The 23,517-nt window shown below is 38.3% G+C and overlaps 1 protein-coding gene across 2 annotated transcripts in view; it reads left to right on the forward strand.

Annotated features, from left to right (window-relative positions):
• The window catches only part of DIP2C (DIP2 disco-interacting protein 2 homolog C (Drosophila)), a 144,533-nt gene that overhangs the window by 62,715 nt on the left and 58,301 nt on the right, over nucleotides 1-23,517 (forward strand). For both annotated transcript variants that reach the window (XM_010007003.1, XM_010007004.1), the window contains 14 exons: nucleotides 959-1,082; nucleotides 1,726-1,835; nucleotides 3,174-3,276; nucleotides 3,629-3,693; nucleotides 5,504-5,597; nucleotides 5,709-5,828; nucleotides 6,619-6,733; nucleotides 11,110-11,249; nucleotides 12,714-12,850; nucleotides 14,687-14,895; nucleotides 15,665-15,779; nucleotides 19,732-19,933; nucleotides 21,670-21,779; nucleotides 22,607-22,687. In XM_010007003.1, coding sequence (XP_010005305.1) covers nucleotides 959-1,082; nucleotides 1,726-1,835; nucleotides 3,174-3,276; nucleotides 3,629-3,693; nucleotides 5,504-5,597; nucleotides 5,709-5,828; nucleotides 6,619-6,733; nucleotides 11,110-11,249; nucleotides 12,714-12,850; nucleotides 14,687-14,895; nucleotides 15,665-15,779; nucleotides 19,732-19,933; nucleotides 21,670-21,779; nucleotides 22,607-22,687 — 1,725 coding nt within the window. The remainder of the gene's footprint in view (nucleotides 1-958; nucleotides 1,083-1,725; nucleotides 1,836-3,173; nucleotides 3,277-3,628; nucleotides 3,694-5,503; nucleotides 5,598-5,708; nucleotides 5,829-6,618; nucleotides 6,734-11,109; nucleotides 11,250-12,713; nucleotides 12,851-14,686; nucleotides 14,896-15,664; nucleotides 15,780-19,731; nucleotides 19,934-21,669; nucleotides 21,780-22,606; nucleotides 22,688-23,517) is intronic.

Below are 23,517 nucleotides of genomic sequence, written 5' to 3' on the forward strand. Positions count from 1 at the left end.
TTTGGGAACATCTCCAAGGATGGAGACACGACAGCCTCTCTGGGCAACCTATGCCAGTCACCCTCACAGAAGGGTGTTTCCTGATGTTCAGAGGGAACCTTCTCTGTTCAGTTTGTACCCATTGCCTCTGGTCCTGTCACTGGAAAGAGCTTGGCTTGTTCTTTACGCCCTCACTTCAGATGTTTGTACACATTGATGGCATCTCCCCCTAGGACTTCTTGAGGCTAAGCAGTCCCAGCTCTCTCAGTCTTTCCTCATAGGAGAAATGCTCCAGTCCCTTAATTATACTGGTAACTTTGCTGGACTCTCACCAGTAGCTCCATGTCTTGTACTTGGAAGTCCTGAACTGGACCCAGCACATGCAATAGATCTCCAGTGCTGAATAGAGGGGAAGGGTCACCTCTCTCAACCTGCTGGCAGTACTTTGCCTAACACAGCCAAAGATAACCCTTGCATTCTTCATGCAAGAGCACATTGCTGGCTCACATTCAACATGGTGTCCACCAGGACCCTCACATCCTTTGCTACAAAGCTCCTTTCCAGCCAGTCATCCCCAGCCCTTGCTGGTGCCAGAGCTTCTTCCTCCCCAGGTGCAGGACTTGCATGTGCTTTTGTTGAACTTAATGAGATTCCTGACAGCCCATTTCTCCAGCAGTCCCTCTGGATAGTACAACTTTCTGGCGTATCAGCCCTTCCTCATAATTTCTGGAGGGATGTGGTACCAGGCACCATCTGATGGCTTCACTTCTCGTTATGATTTATGTTGTTACAGACAAGAGGATGTCTGGGTTGTGGAATTTTTTGTCAATGTAAAAATGAGTTTTGCTTATCAGCTACACTGTTTAAAGGAAATAGGCTGTTTTCCTCTCAACGTAATGTGCCAAAGGACAATAAGGTTTTCAGCCCTTGATTACTTCTAATCAGTTCTCTGTGTTGCTTTTATTTTGTCATCTCTTAGGATGCAGGAAGTCAACAAATAGGTTTCTTGCTTGGAAGCTGTGGAGTTACTGTGGCCTTGACTAGTGATGCATGCCATAAAGGACTGCCTAAAAGCCCCACAGGGGAGATACCACAGTTCAAAGGTAAGCTGATATTCCCTTGTGGATATCATGGATTATCATTTACTGCAATAACAGCCATTGCACTTGTTTAGTTGTGGGTGATGATCAGGGCCATGATGATGAAACAGGCCTCAGGAGCAGCTGTGGCAACTGGCACACGGTTGCCCTCACTGTGTGTTGGTGTCTGGCTGGTGGAGATGGCTGCTCCTGCCTCATGGCTGCCCAGCAGTACGAGTGCTCCTGACTGGGTTCACCTCTGGCTCAGCTGAGCTGCTGAGATCATCTTCAGATCATCTGTGGCCACAAGCAAAATTAAACTAACAAACTTTGGACTGCAGTAGATGAGAAGCATTCCTACAATTCAGTCCTATAGCTAAGTGGTAGGGACATGAACCTCTGACAGGAAAGTGGTGGTGAACTATCTGGTCAATAACAGCTTAGACTGCCCAGCTATTTCTTCAGGGATTGTCTGAGAAGGCCACTGTAGCCATGTTAAGAAAGCAGCTCTGCAAAATCTCATGCTATGCTGAGAGTTAAAAAGAAACAATGTTTAGGCAGTGGTGACACAGACTTTTGGAAAAAAACAAAACTCTGTCAGAGAAGAGTTTTGTCATGTCTTATCCAGCAGAAGCTCTACAAAAACTGAGTTGTCTTTGTACCTCAGGCTGGCCAAAGCTGCTGTGGTTTGTCACGGAGTCTAAACACCTCTCCAAGCCACCTCGTGACTGGTTCCCACACATCAAGGATGCAAACAACGACACAGCTTACATTGAGGTGAGTCAATGAAGATGCATCTTCTCAAATCACTGCATGTGGCACTTCTGAATTAGGTAAACATCGTTATTCATTCACTAGTCACAGAAGCAAGGAACATCCTGGTTTAGCCTGTTAATAAGTAATATTTTCTAATAAATTACACTGGATATTGATTTCAGAAAAGTTAATGAAATGTTAAATTGCATTTTGGGGGTTTCTGACTTTAATGTTTTTATGTCATCTGTGTGGCTGCCACAATATTATATTAAACTTGCCTTGACCGATCTCAGTCTTGTTCACAGGGTGGATTTGCCTGGTAGACTTGAGATGGGTAGACAGCAAGTTTCACAATGAAGCTTCAGTTCCCATAGAAAAAAAAGAGAAAGAATTTCTTGTTCAAATGCTTGCCTGTCCCTGCTTTGTGAGTCACACCCCCCACCAAAGACTAGCATCAGGAAGGGAAAATTGGCAGTGCTGATAAGTTTAATTAGTCTCTATATTTTTTTTCCCATTCTTTTTTTCCCACTTTTGCATATAATCAACTGCCTCAAATTCAGTGATAGTAGTATTGAATTTAAGTGATTATTCAAAGGGAAAAAGTTCCAGTGAATGGAGCAAAGCTACTTCCTATCTTCATGCTGTCAGAGCACAGCTGCTACAGAAGCAGAGATGCCTCCATTTCCCATCTTGCTGGTTATGTTCATCATGGAGAAAGATAAATGTTTAATTTACTTCAATTGCCACTAATAGTTTTCAGACTCTTGCATGAAATTGCAAAAATAACTGCAATCATCAGCAGTGATCTCCCACCTCTTCTTTTATGCTGTTTTCTCATGACTTTCATATTCTCCTAATCAAAGAGCTTCTGTCTTTCAAATTATAGACATATAGATTATTGTAACAGCGCTCAGCAAGGATTCTGCAGTCAGCTCTTATCCCATGCCTTGTAAGACACAGAAGGGAGAATCTCAGGCTTATTGGTTGACCTATAAAATCTAATGTGAACACTCAGCAGACTGAACTAGGTTATTCTCTGCTAAATCTAGCAAGTTCTTTAGTCATTAATGTGATCAGAATTGTTATAATTATTTTTCCATAATGCCTGTATTCAAACAGGAGCTGGATTTCTGATATCAAGCCTGGGAATCTTCAGTCAAAAAGAGAAAGCCTATCTGAAAAAAGTGTCTTTTAACAAAAAAATGCCTCCCAAGCTCCTCAGTACTGCTGCCCTCTTAAAATAGAGTCATTAGATGTGTCCATCATTCACCTACATAGGAAACACTTTAAACATAGCTATTAAATAATGGAAATAGAGCAACTATTGCACATTTACTTTCCCTGCTTATTTCTTTTTAGTACAAAACATGTAAAGATGGAAGTGTGCTTGGGGTGACTGTGACAAGGATTGCACTGCTGACACACTGCCAAGCTCTGACCCAGGCATGTGGATACACAGAAGGTATGGAGTACACTGCCCTTGCTTCATCCTTAAAATCAAGTGTGAATTGTAATTTGCTTCTCATCAGACTCCTTTCGTATGTTTTACATAGTTCTGTGTCAAATGTTTCTATATTTAAAAACCTGAATTTTTTTTCATTGGTTTCAGAAAATATGTATACATTTAAAATATGCTTGTGAGAGCCACAAATAATGTCCTAGCCAATACAAACCCTGCAGTGGAGACTTACTCTGAAAGTTAAGCTTTGAGGTCATCAGTCATGTTATACTGAAGCTTCCTTCCTTTGAGTGGGTTTGCCTTGGGTCAGTGCCATGTTCTAAAAAATAAACTCTGTTTTGTTTTTGTTGGACAGCTGAAACGATTGTGAATGTATTAGATTTCAAGAAGGATGTTGGTTTATGGCATGGGATTCTTACAGTAAGTATTTTATTTTTTTTTGTGGGAGTATTTGAAAATAAACTAACCTAATATGCTTATTACTTCCAAAAATTGGGATGTCCAACAGTATCTTCTAATACAGATTTTTCTGCTTTGAAAGAAAAAATATGTGACTTAAATCCGTGATCTTTTGCTAGTGCACTTATCCATAATGAGCACAGTAAAGATGCCAATGTATTTTTATCTTTCATGTAATTACTCTGGCCCTTTTTTTACCGTATTATTCTGATCATAGTGGTGTGTGATTTTGAGATCAGACTTCAGAGCAGAAACAAATTAAATTAGTACTTGCCTCTGTAAGGATATTATCCTATGGCATAGCTATATTGCAGCTGACTAGCTTCTCTATCAAAACTCTCAATCAATTGATGGTTTTGCTAACATTAAAGCATTTCTGATACTATAAATTGCATGAATTGTCTAATTGCTATTTGAATGTCTTCCTCCATTGACCTGGGAGGCAATTTATATGTTTTAAAGGATTCCTTCTCAAGGTGCTGCTGCAGTCAATGACAAAATACATACTATTCACTGATTGTTTTAAGAATGGATACCAAGTTTTGAAGGGTCACACTTTGGGGTCCCGGGATGTCCATGCCCTAAGTGCTATGATTCCCAGGGATCCGATACACTTTTGCCATGCAGTTACACTGTTCCTAATACCAAAGGGCAGCAATAGAACTTCAAAAGCAGAAACTATCCATTAGGCTTAATGCCCATAAGTATCTCCTGTTAAAAAGCCATCTTTATCCCTGAAGTTGAAAGCAAACACCTAATAGAGCTTTTCTATGCCTTTCTTTGCTATTAATCTTGGTACAAACTTTGTTTTTTTCATGACTTGTCTGTAAGTGCTTTTTGTGTACCTACACTTGTGCCAGGCTGAAAGAACTGTCTTTTGTAGTTCTACATATGTTGAGATGACTAATCCACTGGGACTCTTAACCTTTCTTAAGCCTTAGTTTTCCAAAATAAATACTGTATTTAACCTGAGCTGCTATGAGCAGAGATGTGTTTCCTTCAGAAGATGTTTCCAAATGGTAACAGAAGTGAAGCAGCAGCTCATTTACAGGCTCTTTTTTTAGTAGTAGTGCTGAGAAATCACTAACGCAATTGACTGCCTCAAACTGGGAGATCAATTTTGAATCTGTCCTTGGTTTCTGCTGCTTTTTCTAAACTTCCTGCAACTTTTCATGACCTTGTTGAAAATACAGGAATTAGCCCATCTGGTGAAGGACCAAAACCTGTTTAATTTACTTTCTGTTAAAATAAATTGATCTTTGCTTAATCTGTGACTTCAATTTCTCTGTCTAATGTCTTTTAAATAGCTTGTGTCCCACCATCACTAGTAGTTTTTCAGTCTTCACAGAGATAGTTTTCTTTAGACAGGTATTGCTGGTACTTGTCCTTTTAAGTAAGAGTTTTCCTGTATACTGAGGTTTAACAGGCTTGAGGATAATATTAACCTACACAGCAAACATGCAGACATCGTTAAATAATTTTTTTTTCTATTTAAAATTAATAACTTAGAGCAGAAATAGAAAGAAAATCTGTTTCATTTTTTCAGTACTGCTTCAAAGTTATGATGTGATTAGTCTATATTCTTAATCCTTAATTAAAGCATTAGAAAGGGAGGGGACCATTTAATCTTAATGTAGGTAGCTAGATAGGAGAAAATAAATTCCACCATTAACAATAAAACAAGCATAGAGTGATATTCATAAATGCCTCTGCCCATAAAACCATATTAATAATTACCACAATTGTTGTATAAAACCCCTTTATTTTTCAGAGTGTCATGAACATGATGCATGTTATAAGTATTCCATACTCCTTAATGAAAGTGAATCCACTATCATGGATACAAAAAGTCTGTCAATACAAAGGTAAGGAACAAGAATTTACAGAAGTGTGCTTCATAGTCAAAAGTACAAATTAATAATATAGATGTATAGCTTTTATATGGTGTATTAGTAATCCTCCCATTCTTATTGCAGCAAAAGTTGCCTGTGTAAAATCCAGAGACATGCACTGGGCATTGGTGGCACATCGAGATCAGAGAGACATCAACCTTTCCTCACTGCGGATGCTGATTGTGGCTGATGGTGCAAACCCATGTAAGCTCTGCTTCTGTGGCCCGGTAGAGGACAAATTGCTTTCTGTCTTGCATTTAAAGCTTCAATCTTCAGTCACCTAGCTAAAATATTTGCAAAGCATCAGCTTTGTCTACGGCAAGCTATATATTTATGGAAACAGTAATTAATTTTTGATTTTTTAAACATATCTTCAGCTAATCCCAAGGCAATCCTGATATTCCACATAATATGAATTGCAGTAAATCCAGTTTAGGTTAATACGACAGTCATATATAAAGACTGAAATAAATAACCCTGAGATATAGAAAGGATCAGAATATTTCTTCTTAATGATGGTGCTCAGATGCAGAAATAACTGAGAATGTTTAGAGAACTACATCTGGAACACTTCATGACAATTAATAGCACAAACTGTTTCTCTATATTATTTAAGATACCAATGTATAGGTGTTCTTGTTTGTAGTAGTCTGCTTTGAGTTTCTGAATTAAATGTTCAATTTGCCTCACTCTAAAAAAAAAACAACTCATAAAATTCATACTGTGAATGTAGCAGTAACAGCTTTTCTGTGTAAGCTTAGTGAAAGGACTGCTCAAAAATTAAGTCTTTATTCTCTGTATGCATACACAACTGCAAATACATACATGTGGTTGTAGCAGCTATGACTTCTTTCCCTGTGGACATGGGTCCTTTTTTTTTTTCTCCTGAAAAGCCTACATGTTCAATAGTAAGTTTGCAGTTTGAATAGGATAACTTCAGAAAGCAGATTATTTTTCTCCTCTGTTTGTATTTTTTTTTCTTTCTTTACCCCAGGGTCTATTTCTTCCTGTGATGCATTTCTCAATGTCTTCCAAAGTAAAGGTCTAAGACAGGAGGTCATTTGTCCCTGCGCTAGTTCACCAGAAGCTCTCACTGTGGCTATTCGAAGGTACTGTGTGATACCAGGGGAAATAGACCCACTGTAGAATATATGTGGTAATTTGAGATGAAAAATCTATTCAAGTATGAATCTACATACTTCTGAATGACAATTTGAGTTTTCATTTTATGTCCAAAGATGGCATACACAAAGAATGTGAGGAGTAACAATTTAACTTCAGTGTGTTTTATAATATAGCTCCCATTTCTGTAATTTTACCTAATTTTAAATGAAATAGAATACAATGCAAAAGGTAATTCTGTTAAAAGAAGTGGAAGAATGATACCATAAGCACAAAGTTAATTAAAATGTGAGAACTTCAGTGGAATTGCTGTTGAGGAACAGCATGGTTTAAAGTAGTCTGTTTTAAGAGAATTGTGCAGGCTGATTTTGGCTGACTGGTGCTTTTTAGCTATTCATAGACTCTCACTAATCATCTGGAAATGTCCTTTGAGTCTCAGGGCTTTGTGGCTAGAAATAAAATGTATAAATTCTAATAAAACTATGAAGCCTTATGTACCTGAAAGTCAGTGTGCAGCAGTCACCTGTCACGAGTGTTGGATCACACAGTAAATGGTATAACTGCTGTCGGTTTTGGCAGAGTTTTCAAAAAGTTATTTCTTGAACAGTAGGCACTTTGTTTTTAAGTTCATATTCCTGAAGCCATTTATAATTGTTTCCCATGGTAAAACATGCAGGACAAAACTGTGAAGTGCCTTCATAGCATTAAGTAAAGTATTTCCTGCCACAAAGTTTAAAATACATTGTCCAAGCGAAATGTAACTAGATTTTCAATTAGCTTTCTAGCATAACATCCCAGGAAGAAAGATGTTAGGCCAAGAGCGTGGTTGACTTTCAGCCACCTCATTATTAGCTTAACACATCTGAAAGCAATCCATCAGGGACATACCCTGTCCAGGTTAGTTGTCTTTCTGTGAACCACAAGATCTCAGAGAGCCCTTCATTCAGCTCCACCAGCCTGTTCTCAGATTTATACACAGATGTTGTTTTTCCTTTGCAGTGGATTTCCCTGCCATAGGTTGTACAGTCCTTTACTCTTGCTTGAAAGTGCAGAGAGGAGGTAGATGGGTAGCAGACGTCCCTTGTGTCAAGCAATGATTAATGGGAGAGGGTTTTCATTTCCTCTGGTAGCCTGGAAAATCTGCCCCAGATTGCAAGTCACAAAGTGGGAGAACTCAATGCATCGCAACATGCCAAGGCTGGCATGCCTTTTCTAGACTTAAACTCTATGCTTGTAGCCATCTGAAGCACTAGAGATTAATTTTCAAATTACCTAGCTTTGAGAGCTTACATTAAAAAAAATTATTAGCACATAAAATAGTGGATAATAGGAAAAAAAAAAAGGCTTTTTTATCTTCAGTGCCTCACTGTGTAATTACAGAGCAGTTCTTACTAGAGTGAATGTTACTGAACATGTATCTACCTCTTTTGAAGTCTGTTTAATGGTAGGATAATACCATCTGAACTTGGAAGCTTTAGTATTTTTCATTTTATTCAAGCCATCTCCACTGGCAGTAAAGTCATTATCATGCCAAAGAGTTACAGCTGAAGTATACATTAAAATGAGTCCCTGCAGAGCACAGATCCAGAGAGCTCCCTGTTAATGCTCCAACTCTTTCAAAATCTATTGTGTGTTTTTACTGATCTTCCAACAAGGGAGAGTAACAAAACCAGTTCTCAGTTAAAATAACCTCATAGTTTAGAAAAAGTCAGTCCATGATAGACTAATAGATACTTTAGCCTTAGAGCTGAATCATGAAGTCTGATATTTAAAGGAATATGTCATGCAAATAATTTTTTATTATATTTCTCTTTGGTTTATTGCCTATCAGTCTGAACCCATTTGCTTAAGGGAGTGCAAAAGTTTAAGAACAGTTTTTTTCCCATGTAATGATTGCCAAAAAATAGTGATAGGATTGTATCTTAGTAACTGTTCATCAAAATGCTCTACTCACTATGAACAATTCAGCTTTGAAGTAGATGCACATTATCCCTCTTTCATGGATAAGGAAACTAAAGGGGTAGATTTGTCTGGTGGTTTAAGCTAATTTTACTTAGTATATGTAGTAGGTGGAATTACACCTTCAGTCAGTTGATCCTGCCTTAATTAAAGATTTATCTTTGTCTAGTAAGTAGTCTTGCAGAATTCCAAATCCAGTATTAGAAGTATTGATTGTGTAAAGAAAATTTTAAATGTGAACTTTAAAATAAATTATAAATGCGTTGGAATGGGGTTATTTATCTCTCACCTTCTTTCCAAGTAATTTCTTTGCTTCTGCTTGGCAGAGATACTTGTTTTAGGGTTGTCCCCATGTAGATATCATGTACAGGACAAAATTAGATGCCATATATTGTAAGACTGTTGCTGAAAAGATACTTTCTAAAGGGATATATAGGTGCTGTCAGGTGCTTAGCTTCCCACCTCACTCCTCCATCCTAGTCCTCTGACTGTATTCCCTTTTGATGTCAGATAGTTACTTGCCAGCAAAAGGAGACTTGTGCATGGTGAACTGGTGTCTTATTGAAAGATCCACCTCAGACAGCCAGGGTACCAGAAGTACACTGAAACAGCAGCTCTGGAATGTCTGTCCTGTGGACCCTACATCCTTGGCACCCACTCCTTTCCGCACATGCTTTTTCATAACCCTAGCAAACCTTTTGTGTCACTCCAGGCCATAGCACGTGTAGCTTTATTGACAAGTCCCCCAGCATGATCCTAGCAGGCCTCGTGCTTCCAGCTTCTCTCCCTGGCACCCCTGTCCTGGACACAGCCAATGTCTTCCAAAGCTGAGTCAACTCTTTTTTATAGCAGTCTTTGGATGTGTTAAGTCATGTGAGAGAATACGTTATGAAGTCTATGTGGCCTCTACTCCTAGAAGGTTGTGAGGAGCTGTGTGTGCCTGCAGGAGACCTTTCTTCTTGTGAGGAGGAGAATGTGTTTTAGGAGCAAGGAGAGAGGAATTTGATAAAAAATGTCACTGAAAGTTCCTTTTACATGATGGGAACGTTATTTATCACAGCTGCTTGTTTACTAACACCATTTGTTATGCTCTAATACATTTCCAAGTGTGCCCACATCCTTCTTTGTTGACAACGTCACTTGAAATATATGCCTCATAAAACCTATTAATTGAAATTTATAGCACCGATCACTGCGTGGCTTATGTGAGCATGATTGGCTGAGACCCAATTAGTGTTTCAAGCACAGTAGAGGAGAAATGTCAGATAAAAGGATATTATCTGTTAAAACATAGTTATGTGATGGTGGATTATCTAGGAAAAATGTAGAATCTTGAATTGAATGTTGGCTGCTTTATCCATCCTGAAAACAGCTGGAGTCTGGCTGCTCGACACGGATGCATTATGCACAGTCAAATCAGCATCACATTGGCTTCTGCTTTTGCATTTTAAAATGCAGGACAGTAGAAGAACCTTTCCAGACGTGAAGAACCCTGTCATATTCCCTTCACTTAATAACTTGCATATGTCAACACTCGTTTGCTCAAGCCACACTCTGCATAGGTATTGTATCCACTGGTAGAATGGGCAGTTTCACATTGAAACAAGCTGACAGACAGCGTGTGCTGATGCTGGGGAATTGTGCAGCATGTTGGCAGCGAGTGTGAGCAAGCTGAGGCGTAACAAAGAGCCTGCATCCACAACATTTTGACCATGAGTGATGAAGATGTAATTTGTTTTCATTTTTGTGGGGTAAATTAGAATAGGAAGAATTCAGTTATACATACTAAAAGAAAGATGGCAGCTTCCACAAATACTTTGCAGTGAATCTGTTACAATGTTAATTTCTTCTGTTTAGTAAATTTAAATGGTTAAGTATTGGGAGTGGGATGTTGTATCTGTGATTTAAGCACAGCATACATGTATTCTAATCTTGCCTTTGGTACCAGTGTGCTAGAGTTAGATTCTTCATTAGGCAAGTAAATTTGGTTTCCTAGTTGCCCCAAAGTAGGTAACACAGAGAGTTTATCAAGTTATTTACTGATCAATTGCAAATATTGAGTGCAGTTTCCCTCCATATCATCTACACTGCCTTTCACTATTTTTAAAGCAAGGTAAAAGGCCTTTACTTGTATAATCAAACAATACTTATATTTATAAATTATCTGAAAATTAAATACAACCTGTTTTGGGTAAATGTTGGATGTTACTTTCATCTCTGCAGCCCCATATATGTGGATGGCTACTGAATGGGAGAGTTGGCAGACATAATTACTCAGAAATGACTGGAAAACAAGATTCTGTCAGGTCTAGTAGGGGAAAAAAGAAAAGTGAAATTTCAAACTCTCAAATAGAGGAGTATTTGCAATAAGTAAGTGCCCTGATGCTATAACCCATGGTTGCAGGCCAACAGATGACAGCAATCAGCCACCAGGCAGAGGAGTTCTGTCCATGCATGGTCTCACTTATGGAGTGATTCGAGTGGACTCTGAAGAAAAGCTTTCTGTTCTGACTGTCCAGGATGTTGGCTTAGTGATGCCAGGAGGTAAGGAACTTTGAAACTTAGTATGATTCTTCAGTTTAAGCAGTTAGTTGTAGAAGGTCATAGGTGGGTATACTTTGCTGCTAGACAGCAAGCTTTGGGCTTATGTGTACTTGAAAACATCTTAGTCCAAAAGTATTACCGTGTAAAACTTCATGATTTGGAAATCCCAAAATTTCTTCTCTCTATTTCCTTGGTCACTGTCTTTACTCCCATAAGCAGTGTGCTTTGAACAGCCTGTCACCACATCAGAACATCCATTCCTTAAATGTAAGATCTTGGTACAGAAAATAAGTATGTTGGATTTTCATGTCCAGAGGCTATAAATATCCTTAAGCCTGACCCAGATGAGTCTCAGTAGTTAATGTTTTCATAAACTTCTAAGAATCAACAAAATTGCTATCTGAAGTCTTGCAAAATGTCTTTCCAAAAGTCTTGTGGTATTACCCACTTACTAGAATGAGGAGGTATAAATGAAGTTTGTGTTGATAAATTCAAACTGAAACCGGTTCTTCTAAAGATGAAGATAACAGTTTTCATAAGACAGCTAGATTTTACATGAGATATTATAGAGACTAGAAAAGAATTATATTTTAGCTTTCCATAGGAGAATGTCTGCTTTGCACCAAAGAAATAAAACATAATTATCCATCTTACAGAATTACAGTTCAACAACTTAAAATAAAGCAAGATAAGATTGGCTGTTTTCTAATAGTTATTATACAAAATATTATTATAGATGTGCTATCTTGGGCTTCATAGTATATTCTCATTGTTTTAATGAAAGTACACACTCCTGTTTATCCTCAGAGAGAAAGGTCATTCAGGATTCTTTACAGTTGTACTTAAAAGACATGCTGATAAATTTCTGCTCTCCCTTCATCATATCCTCTTTCCAACTGCATAATCTACACATTCAGAACTCCAACTCCAGGGATTATAGCTAAAGCAGCATACCTGGTTCATATTCTCATAAAATAGCACTTCTTCCTCAGACCAGTGATTTCTAGTCCCTCCTGTTTAACTCCTGCTGTCTCTGCAGTCCTGTAAGACTGGTGAGAGGGAGTCTGAGCTCTGGTAGATTATTGGTAAAACAACGGTGCTGTCTGCTAAAATATCTTGATCTTCCATATTGTGTTACTTACTATGAGAGAGGTGAAGTCACGTTTCACAGCAATATTGCAGATCAACCAACATTTTAGAGAGCAAGACAAATTAGATTTTGTTACATTTGTGGAGACTTGGATTTTGTTTGTATATCTTTGCATTCTTTGTATAAATATTATGTATTATGTAAATAACATTTGATAATGTTGAATACTTTAGTGTTTGAGAAACTGTTAGACATTAGTGTACATATAGTTTATTTGTTTTTGTGAGCTCCAACATGATGTCTTTCCTATAGCATTTATGTTATTCTGTAGTTTCTTTTACAATATTTTTTAAAGTCCTTTGCTCTCCCTGTAGCTATAATGTGTTCAGTGAAGCCAGATGGAATTCCTCAGCTCTGTAAAACAGATGAAATAGGAGAACTTTGTGTATGTGCTATTGCAACGGGTACATCATATTATGGACTCTCTGGTATGACTAAAAATACTTTTGAGGTAAGCTGACCAAAAAATGTTGTATAAAATCCTTCCTTTTTAACTTTCTCTATTTTGAGATAATATTTGACATAAAATATTGATACTAATAATATCAGAATAGGAGTAATAATCAATGTGTGTGACTTGAGACCTGTAATCTAGGCAGATAATCTGCACTGAAGCCCATTTCATTAAGTGCAATAGCAGATCTTTATGTGGGTTTATGTGGCTCTCAAAAGCTTTTACTTTAATTTTGAAAGAAGATACGAGGGGCTGAAACAATCAGAAGAAAAGCAGGAAGAAAGACAAAGTTCAAAAGGTAATAATGTGTAAGTGCATGAGCTGGCTACATGCAGAATTTGATTGTTGCAAACAGTAGGAAAGCTGTTGGGTATCTTTAAAAAGCAGTTTCCAACATTTCCGCAGTGCAGCCAGTATTAAAGCCTTTAATTTATACAGAGTTCTGACAGATGTAGTTTTCAAGAGGTATCTGAATAGCAAAGAAAGATACTTTTTCCCAATTAGTCCCCACCTGCTTTTGTTTGAATTTCCTTAGGTCAAAGTCTTTTTGCTTTGTGGAACCTGTTTTCTAGTAGTTTTCAGCTCCCATGCTATGCTATTGTCATCTGAAATATATTGATAGCTGGTTGCTGTGCTACAAGTAGAACTGGCATTGCCCAGAGTGAATGATAATCATGGATTTGACATATTAGAGGGTACCAAGGTGCTTACAATTGTTTTGTAGCACTTGCTGTAATTTTAAACTCATAATTCATAACTGGTTCTGTAGGTAAACAGCAATATTTAGACTGATTTAGACCTATTCCTAATGGTAAGCAAATATATTGCCATTAAGTGAGCATTTTTAAAGTTAAACATATTCATAGGAGCCCTCTCCAAGGGGGCCTCGTTTTTTGTTTTACTGTATAATTCATGTTGCAGGTATTAGATAGTTTTGTGTTCCTGAAATGAATTATGTCTGAGGATGCATAAGCATTAAATCTGTTCAATAAGAGTCAGCCATGGGCATCTGGCAGCAAAATTTGACTGTTCTTTTTAGATGAGCCTTGAAGGACACTATATAGCCACAGTCTTCCACTTGCCATTGTCTTAAATAATCTGCCTTTAGACTATTTCAGGTGTGCTTGTGTCAGAATGCAGCTCACAGTGGCTCATGTTCCAGAAGGATAACACTGCTAGTTAGCCTAGAAAAAATCAGAGAAATCTGTCCCGTGGAATTCATGTATACTCCTAGTGTGCCACTATTTAGAAAGGTATAGAGCTGTATTTTCACTTTTAGACATGCTACAGAAGGCATTATCACTGATAATAGGAGGATTTAATTGACCTTAGATAAAAATGTGGTCAGATTCAAGAGTCATTTATGTACAGTACCTTAAAATAGCTTCACTTCTAGCCTGCTTGTCCCTCTATGCTGTGCTGGAAATGAGCGTGAGGTTCTGAAGAGAACCTCTCTGGAAATGTTTACACTTTGATCCCTCAGTAACCTACACACAGCACCTCAGGTGAGCTGCACTCTGCACAGCATTTTTTTTAATTCAATACTTTTTATGTTGACTTATGCTTTTATTTTTAATATCAAATGATTTACAGAGCCATGGTTACAAAAAATGTGTATGGTAAACAGAATGGGGCTGAACTTGCTGAAGCTCAGGTACTGAAAATTATACACACTGGCCTAGGAGTTTTCTGACACTCCCTTTATGGTCACTGAAGAGTAAAGAGCATCACAAGCCACCTATTTACTTCATTCTAGAAGAACTATCTGAGAGCACACCTGAAATATTTTTCAGCATTATCTCTGTGTTGAAGAGCTGTTTCTCTGTCTTACAGGTGTTTCCTATGACCAGTTCTGGTGGCCCTATCACCGAATATCCTTTTATAAGGACTGGACTACTAGGCTTTATAGGGCCCGGTGGACTTGTCTTTGTTATTGGCAAAATGGATGGTTTGATGGTTGTCAGTGGAAGAAGACATAATGCTGATGACATAGTAGCAACAGCACTGGCTGTGGAACCAATGAAATTTGTCTACAGGGGAAGGTTTGATCCTTTCTTATATTATGTAGAAATCAATATTTTGCTTAGAATAGGTGTCAGTAACACAAAACACTTTCAGAAGGCAGTGTATATTCTGCACTGTGGTTTCCCTCCATTGCTGAACCAGGAGAGAGCAGAGAGAAGCCTAAGACAGTATTGAGGCAGACTACAGATACCAAGATTTCAAACTAAATATTAAAATTTCCAGTTGAACTGCTGGTTAATTCTGAAGATGTTGACTCAACAGGATACTTTCTGTCTGAGTTGAACATTTCCAATATGCCTAATGATTAAGTTCTTGAACATGACAGTGTTTCCCTGTGTGGCCCTCCTAAAGTGATGAAACTGAGGAAGAGTCATCTAAAACTTCTGCAGAGCCTAATGCAGTAACATGCACATACTCTTTATCACATGGCAGACCTCTCACAAAATGATGTTGCAGTTTCTTTTGTCTAAGATGGGGCCAAAGAAGGTGCTTGTGCTGGTTGTTATGTAACAGCTTAACAACAGTCTTGGTGTGACCCAAATTTAGTGCTTTCTTGTTCCAAGAAGGTTCACTTCTCCAACCCTCCTGGGACATTATGCTAGAACAAAGCCCTGTATTTCTTCTCCAGAAGTTACCCAAATTGGTTCTTGTTGCTTTTTCCCCATAAGTATAGGACAGTTGTCAGAGTAATAAATAACAAAATCATCGTTATGGAAGATTAGCTTAAAAGACAGATTTTCCCATCTGTCCTGGCACTAAATATTCTTTTTTCTTTATCTTCTATAGAATAGCAGTGTTTTCAGTGAGCGTGCTGCATGATGAACGGATAGTTATTGTTGCTGAGCAAAGGCCAGATTCCACAGAGGAAGACAGTTTTCAATGGATGAGTAGAGTTCTCCAGGTAATGCTCTTTATGAATGTTTGAAAGCTCTCTTTTTTCCTGCTTTATGTTCTTTTTATTGATCTTTCAGGCCCCCAAAGTAACTGACATTTGCCTTTGAGTAAGTCCACCTTCTGTTGCACTTGCACCCAATGCACAAAATCAGATTCTTAATGAAGAATCCAGATTGATGTTTTTCCTAATCAAAATGCTGTAAGAAAACAGGCATGAACTGAAGTAGTAGCAAGTAGAGAGTAGCATATGGTTTATAAGGATATAGTCATAAGGGTAATGAATGAATGTGTTACATACTTTTACTGCATTTACAGTTGTTTGCCAATGGTTGTTGACACTGGCAGAGTTGACCTCGTCAAAAGTAGATACAGGTATCTGAGCTAGATCTCCAGATATTCCTTTAATCACTGGGAGAGAATTATGTGTTACTAGTGCACCATGTTGATAGCTAGCAGTAACTGAGTTAAGCACAGCCTAAAAATGCCAATTTCCATCCACTGAAATAAACGGAAGTGACTGATCATCAACTCAGATCTAGGTATCTATCTATCAAGAGGTCTCAGTTCTGTCTGTAGCTTGTCATATGCTACTTGCATTTCCCTTTCCTACCTTACTTTCTGTCCTTCCTCAATGACTCTGCTCTGGTAAATACATTGCAAACATCCTTTTTTTTTTTTTTTTTGCTTTACTCAAGAGCCAAAGATCCTGCACAATTTAGAGAAGATGTTTTTATTCATGTTTGCTTTTTACTAAGAAAGGGAATCTGTCTGCTGTATCCTTGAAGATGCTGAACAAATAAGCTTTCATCCATCTCAAGACAGGTTCATCTGCTCTTTTGATTAAAAGATAGCTACATTTCACAGAGCTAGAGGCATCTCATATTCACAGGAGATCTAAACTATGACTGAGAAAAGCTAGAACCTCTGGCTTGTCCATCAAACAGATAGTCTTTGAAGCACCTAGTAGGACCTAGGGCAGCTATTGCAGAAAGAAAGGCTTTTGAATCGCCCATATTTCAATAATTTTTATCAAATAGCAAATTTCTAGAGAAAAAAAAATGAAACTCTGGACTTTCATTTCTTCTATTCTGTCAGCTGAGCATTTTTGTGACTTTTACAGAAAACATTTCTTACACCATCGTAGCCAGTAGAATTTAGTTCTGAATACTGTGGAAGTCCTGTGTCAAGTTCGTCTGGCCAAAAGTCAGTCCTTTTATTCTGAGTATGATCAAGTCACAGCAGTATCTGAGAATGGTTGGCCATTAATTAATGTGCACATATGTGTGGCTGCTTTAATTGCCCATGTGTGAAGTCTGCAACCCTGGCGTGTGTCATTATGTGAACCAGAAGTTTCTGGTTCCACTTCAGCTGAGAGTGGAGATGGGGGACAGAAGCCAGGAATGTGTGGGATGCTTTGTACCTCCTTCCCAGTCAGAGTTTTAATGACAGATGTCAGGAAGTGGTAACCATTTGTATCTGAATCATCTGCTAGTGATGAGCAACATAACAATATCACACTTGTGTCATGACTCTCAATGACATCCATGATAACAAACTACAAAATCACTACTCATTTCTGATGATACTTGTGAAACTCCTCTGTCATGCTGTGTATGCTGCCTGCCCTGTGACAGCCATGCCCTACACTGCCTGCCTCTGCTGTGTTTCTGCATCTCTTCACTAGAGTTGAGCTGCATCAAATTGCAGGACTTGGAGTTGCTCCCTGGCCTTTCATGCTCCTCAGCAGCAGACTAAAGTACAGTAGAGCCGCCATACGTTTGGGACTATGTTGGACTGCATCTGTGGGGTTTGGCAGAGACGTGGTTGGGAGGGAGTGGTCGGCCTGGGGATAGAGTGTCCTGAGAGTAGTGGGGGAGTATGCTTTTTTAGTGACGGTTTGAGTTAAGATCCCAGGTCAGCCAGCAGTTCAGTCAGATGGATACTAGATACTCATTCTTCTCCCAGGCTGCTGCAAACTGATCTGATCCTTCAGCCAGAGTTGGGGTACCTGTACCTGGCAGACTGGATGTTTGCTTAACCAGTACCAGTGCATTGGCTGGACTTGACAGGACTAGGCAAAGCTAGGAGATTTACTGCAGAACTGGAGAGTGCCTGGAGAATTTTGTCACCATGGGATCTTTTCTTAGCTTGAATAACGTAGCAATCTGGACTCAGCAAATCCTAGCATCTCTAATATGTTTTCTCAATGAAAAAGAGGGATAAAGACTTTGGATACTCTGTTTACTTCTGGCTGGACAGAGTAATTCCAAAAACCATGCCATCTCTTCAAAAGCATAAATGACAGAAGTACTAAAATTGACTGGTATTCCACATCTCAGTTCTTTAGGGCTCATCCTTATGAAACAAAGTCATTCCCTGCTTCAGTGCCAAATTCCAAAGTGTGAAAGGTGACAAGTTTGAATGACCTGTGACATTTTATCAAGTATTGTGCTGCAGAGGTACCTATCAAAGGAGACATTTCAGAAGTGAATGGGGAATCATTATATGTAACACCCCTCATTCCACCCCAGCCGTTTCACTTTCCATTCACCATGTCTCCCAGCCACACAGTTGTATGTTTGAATGAGAGTAGTTACTTGCCCCATAATAGTTTTCCTTCAAGCTGATGTCAGGTGAGGATCCCATGATTTATCACTGCTTTTCAGAACCTGGAAATACTGTTGTGATTAGGAGGTTATGATGGTTTCTGCCAGAAACATGAGACATTGTGTGTTGGCAGTCATGTATATTTCTGATCTTTCAGGTAGGATGTATCTAGACCAGAAATACGTGGAAGGTCTTCCAGTACTATCCCTGCTAAAACTGCAATATTTGTGAAATGAATAACTGCTTTATTATGATCTCTTATGCAATTTTGCAATCAAGTAAATAAAAAAAAATTAAGCAACCATAAGCCAAAAGCAAAATATTACTTAGAGTCTCTGTAGAAATAATCAGTAATTTATTGGTCTACACTTAAGTACATAACTGTAAATGATTATTTTATTTCAGATTGTATCTTCAAGGCAACAGATGTATGCCTTCACTTTTCTCACTGTTAAAAATTAAAATTCAATTTAAGTAAATTACATTTTTGAACATTTTACTACTCATTAGAAATACTGTCTCTAAGTAGTTTCCCTCAGTCTGCTTGGATGTCTGAAGTTGTTTTTCTAACTTGCTACAATTTTTGTAACTGATGTAAGGAAAATAACCAGTTAGAATTTGTATGGAATTAAAACCCTAAGTGCATGGATATTCATGTTTAACTAAATAAATTGCACAGATACTGTACTTCACAGATTTTTTGAAAGTGATGCAGTTTACTCCACTTGTCAGACAATGACAATTATTATAAGATTCAAAGATGCTTATTTTTCAGATTTTTATTCAACAGTGTTGATTTTTCTCAAGTGGATAGTTTCATAGTTTTCCCTTATGTTGTAACAATTTCCATTCCTGCCTACTTTTACAAAGCAATCAGGGAGTGAAATATTTATTGTGTTAGAAGTTGTTGGTTTTTTTAAGTTATCAGTAGGTATATGATGATGTACGGGCAGCTTTTGAAATTCTTCTTTGCTCTGCAAGGTGGTCTCGTCATTATGTTGGTAGGAATCCTTTAAACTCTAATTCTGAGAAGTGCACCAGTTAAAATCCCATCTTAGTAATAAATCTCCAGGATACGTGCTGCTAGCATGTGTCTACAGGATGCCTGGGTAGGATTTCTTAATAGATTTCTGTGTATTTATCACCAGGTTTTTGTTTTCTTTTTTATCTTCTGGATTGAGCATAATAACATCAGTGTTACATTTCCGTTCACCTGTTCCCACGGAAAAGAACCTCCTTATCATTGACACTGCTGCAGTGTCTTTCCATTGCCAGTTAATTATTAGGGTTGTTTTGTGCAGTAATTCAGAACAACATCTGCTTATTAAAATCAACTTCCTGGGTTTTTTTAGGCTATTGACAGTATTCATCAAGTGGGAGTCTACTGCTTAGCACTCGTACCAGCAAACACGCTTCCCAAGACGCCACTGGGAGGAATACACCTGTCAGAAACCAAACAGCTCTTCTTGGAAGGATCACTGCATCCTTGTAATGTGCTGATGTGTCCCCACACGTGTGTAACAAACCTGCCTAAACCAAGGCAAAAACAACCAGGTAAGATCAGTGAAGGTAAAGGGACCACGACTTAATGCTGTGTTTTCATGGTTCTGTATAGAGCAGAATGAAGTAACTATTGATGCAGATGAGGATCAGCTCAGTCAACTCTTCCTGTAAATATTCCAGGTGTGTTAAGGACACCGTTGGTTTTGGCAGAAGCTAGAAGTACCTTTACAAAAAGTGCAAGGAAAAACAGTCTAGAAACCTAAGTTCAGTAACAATGAAGGCCTTTTATCACTTTGTAAGGCACTGCTGAGATCACACCTGGAGTTCTTTGTAAATTCCTGTTCAGTTACGTTTGAAGAGGACTGAGACTGAAACAGAGTAAGATAAAATCTTAGCTTATTTGAAGGCTCAGTTTGTAGAGTAGAAATAGAGAGGAAGAGCACTCTTGACATTAATGAACAGTGTTGACAAGAAGAGCAAGTACTTTAAAACAGGTCATGAATAAATTAAATCCAAGATTAAGGATAAAAGTTTTTACCTTTCTGGATCTGTAGCCTCAGGCATAAGACCTGATTTAGGTGAAGTGTTGGTTACTTTCCACTTTGAAAATCAACTTGTAATATTAAGTGTTTTTACTCGCTGGATCTCAAATATGGGGTTTGTCCATCACTGATTCAGGGCAAGTTTATCAAAACCCTCCACTTGTTTCTTCATTTGAAACCTTTGGACAAATGTTTCAGAATCAAAACCATAATTTCAGTAAGAAGATAAAACAGTGACTTCCACTAACTAAACAAAAGCAATGAAGCCTTTAACTACAGTGCTAACTTTGGTATTTCCTTGTTGCTGCTTTGCAAACTAATCACTGAATTGGGATCAGTGCAGCCTAGATAATTACAGATATATTACATATACATTATACATCACTATGGTAAAAGCAATGCCAGGAATGCAGAAACCAAAGAGATACAGTGTCACACTCTCCTGTTTTGTGCAGTTGTGACCTACCCAGAGGATATTGTACATTATCTGGTTAATTACTCAGCTCGTATTTTGGCACTTACACCACGTACCACCACTGAGACAAAGCCTGGACATTACAGACTGGTATCAATTGCAGTTGATCAGTAATCCATACTGGAGAAGCAGAAACCAAATGTTAACGTGAGCATAAATGGTACCTCTAAGACAGGTATTTTTCCTTAATGGCAGCAACAAAATATCAGTGAAATCCACATCATAGAGAATTGTCAGCAGTGACATCTTCCTTTCTTCTAAAGTGATTTTTCTTCAATCTCTACCTTGTGTGCTAAGGGACCTGCATATATTTTATCACATGCTCCATCTGCCTTCCTAGTCCTTGTCACTTCATATCTATAGCATTACAGAATTGCTAATACAGATGCTACTTTGCCTGGAGAACAGAAGAGAGAAATAGGAACATTGTCCCTGAAGCCTGGATACATGTCATCGGGTTTTAGGCACTTGAATGGATGAGCCTAAATTAGGAGCTGAGTTTTCCAAAGATTCCTCATATCAAGGCAGACAAGATATGTCTCATGCAAAATGGGCTCCTCAGTTTACTGTGTTTAGAGAGGATGAATCTAGGCCTACATATCTTCCAAAGCTTCTGGTCCATCAAAGTTGTGTCAACAGAGAGGTGCTCAAGGTTTGGTGTTGTGGACAGCAATGAGGAGAATGCCATGTAATGCAGAAGAAATAACAAATATTTTCATCCACAAGCAGAGGATTTTTATTGCACTTAGGACATTTCTGCTTTATTCTAGAAATTGGCCCTGCCTCTGTGATGGTGGGGAACTTGGTCTCTGGAAAAAGAATTGCACAGGCCAGTGGCAGAGATTTGGGGCAAATAGAAGATAATGACCAAGCCAGGAAGGTAAGCTAAACTTTTCTAATATGGCTTATAGTTAGCTAGGTAGCATCAGGACACTTAGCAGTACAATTACTATGATGATTATTAGTGTTATCATAATTATAATTATTATTTTTACTAATGCTATTACTATGTTATTATTGCAGAATCTGTTCATGCATTTTTTTAAATTCAAGCTAATATATTACAGAACTGCCTTTATAGATAAATATAAAATTGACATGAGGGGGGGATCACTGCATTTCATTTGTATGGATTTTTTTATAAGCTTATATGGAGCAAGAAGGCAAACATGGTGAAAGTGTTAATGGGGCTTCTACCAGAAATCACCCTCTATTATGTTTTTCTTACTAGTTTAAGTGGAGTCCAGGGATTTTTGTTTGCAGATATGGTCCTGACCTTATTTGTTGTTATTTTAATCCTGTAATCAGCTGTTTTGGGTGCTTATGTGAGTAATGAAGTTAGTAATTTCTAAGCTGTGTAATCTATATATTTATGGTAAGAAAAAGAGAGCAAGCTAAAGAATTAGAGTTGTGCTTAAATTCAGAGAGATCACTAAGAACGGTTTTATTGCTTTGAAAGTATATGTAGTAATATATCATACACCTAGCAGTGGCTTCACACCCATGGAGGCACTGCCACCATGCAAAAGCACCTTGCTGTAAATCTGTGTGATGATGGAAGAATTAATTCATGTTTAGTGCTCCTGGGTATTGATGTAAAACGTAGCATATAAATAAGAAAGACAGCTAAACTAGCAAAAATAGTTCCCTGCTTTTTACAGCCAAGAAGTTGTTTAGTGTCCTGACTTTTACTCTGCTTGCTTTTAGTTCCTTTTCCTCTCAGAAGTGTTGCAGTGGAGAGCTCAGACCACCCCTGATCATGTGCTTTACACTCTACTCAACTGCAGGGTAAGAAGCTCAGGCCATTACTCTGACCAGCTGCGGTGTGGGAAATGGCTCACTGGTACTGCAGCTGAACCTGCTTCTGCTGTGGCTGGAGGCAACCTTTCTGTTTCTTTTCCCATTAGTACTCAGCTGTTATATTTAATGTTCACTGAGGCAGAAAGGAAAAGAGAATAACCATTGCCAGTTGTCAAAATATAGGTTGCTTTTGTATCAAACAGTGCTCCTTACACATTTCTCGTTTCTTTTTCCACCCCAGTTGGTGGTGAGCTGACACAGCAAATCTGTTTCAATGCTGATTGTTCCTACAGCAAAGAATAGCGTTTAATACTGCTCACCGTCTTGATTTCCAATTTGAAAAGCACAGGCTTGGCAAAACCAAAGCATTTTCCCTAAATAAAAAAATGGTTGTTGGTTTTGAGACTGGACCATCTGGGGGAGGTGTAATAATGGGAATAGGAGGTGAAGAGAAGAGGTTTGTCCAGAATCCAGAATAGCAAAGAATCACTAATGAATCTCTCTACATAGCCTATATGGGGTACCAGCCTGGCACAGAATTTAATTGCTTATCAAAATGAATATGTCATGTGATACAGAACTTGGCTTTACTAAGAGTTGATGATTACAGACTTCCTAGATGATTGTAGATGACAAAGCAGTGATTCCCAAGACCACTACAGAGAACTAAATTCTGATTTTAAGCCATGCCACCACAGTGAATCTAGACAAATCTGTCAAAGCTGTGAAACAGGGAGTGAGTGTGTAAGGGTCTCCAGGAGAGGAGGGGCCTTCTGTTGCCCTGGGCCATCTGGAGTAGCTGGGATTTTTTTAACCCA

This window comes from Chaetura pelagica, unplaced genomic scaffold, assembly GCF_000747805.2.
Source record: "Chaetura pelagica isolate M959 unplaced genomic scaffold, ChaPel_1.0 scaffold17, whole genome shotgun sequence".
NCBI lineage: Eukaryota > Metazoa > Chordata > Aves > Apodiformes > Apodidae > Chaetura > Chaetura pelagica.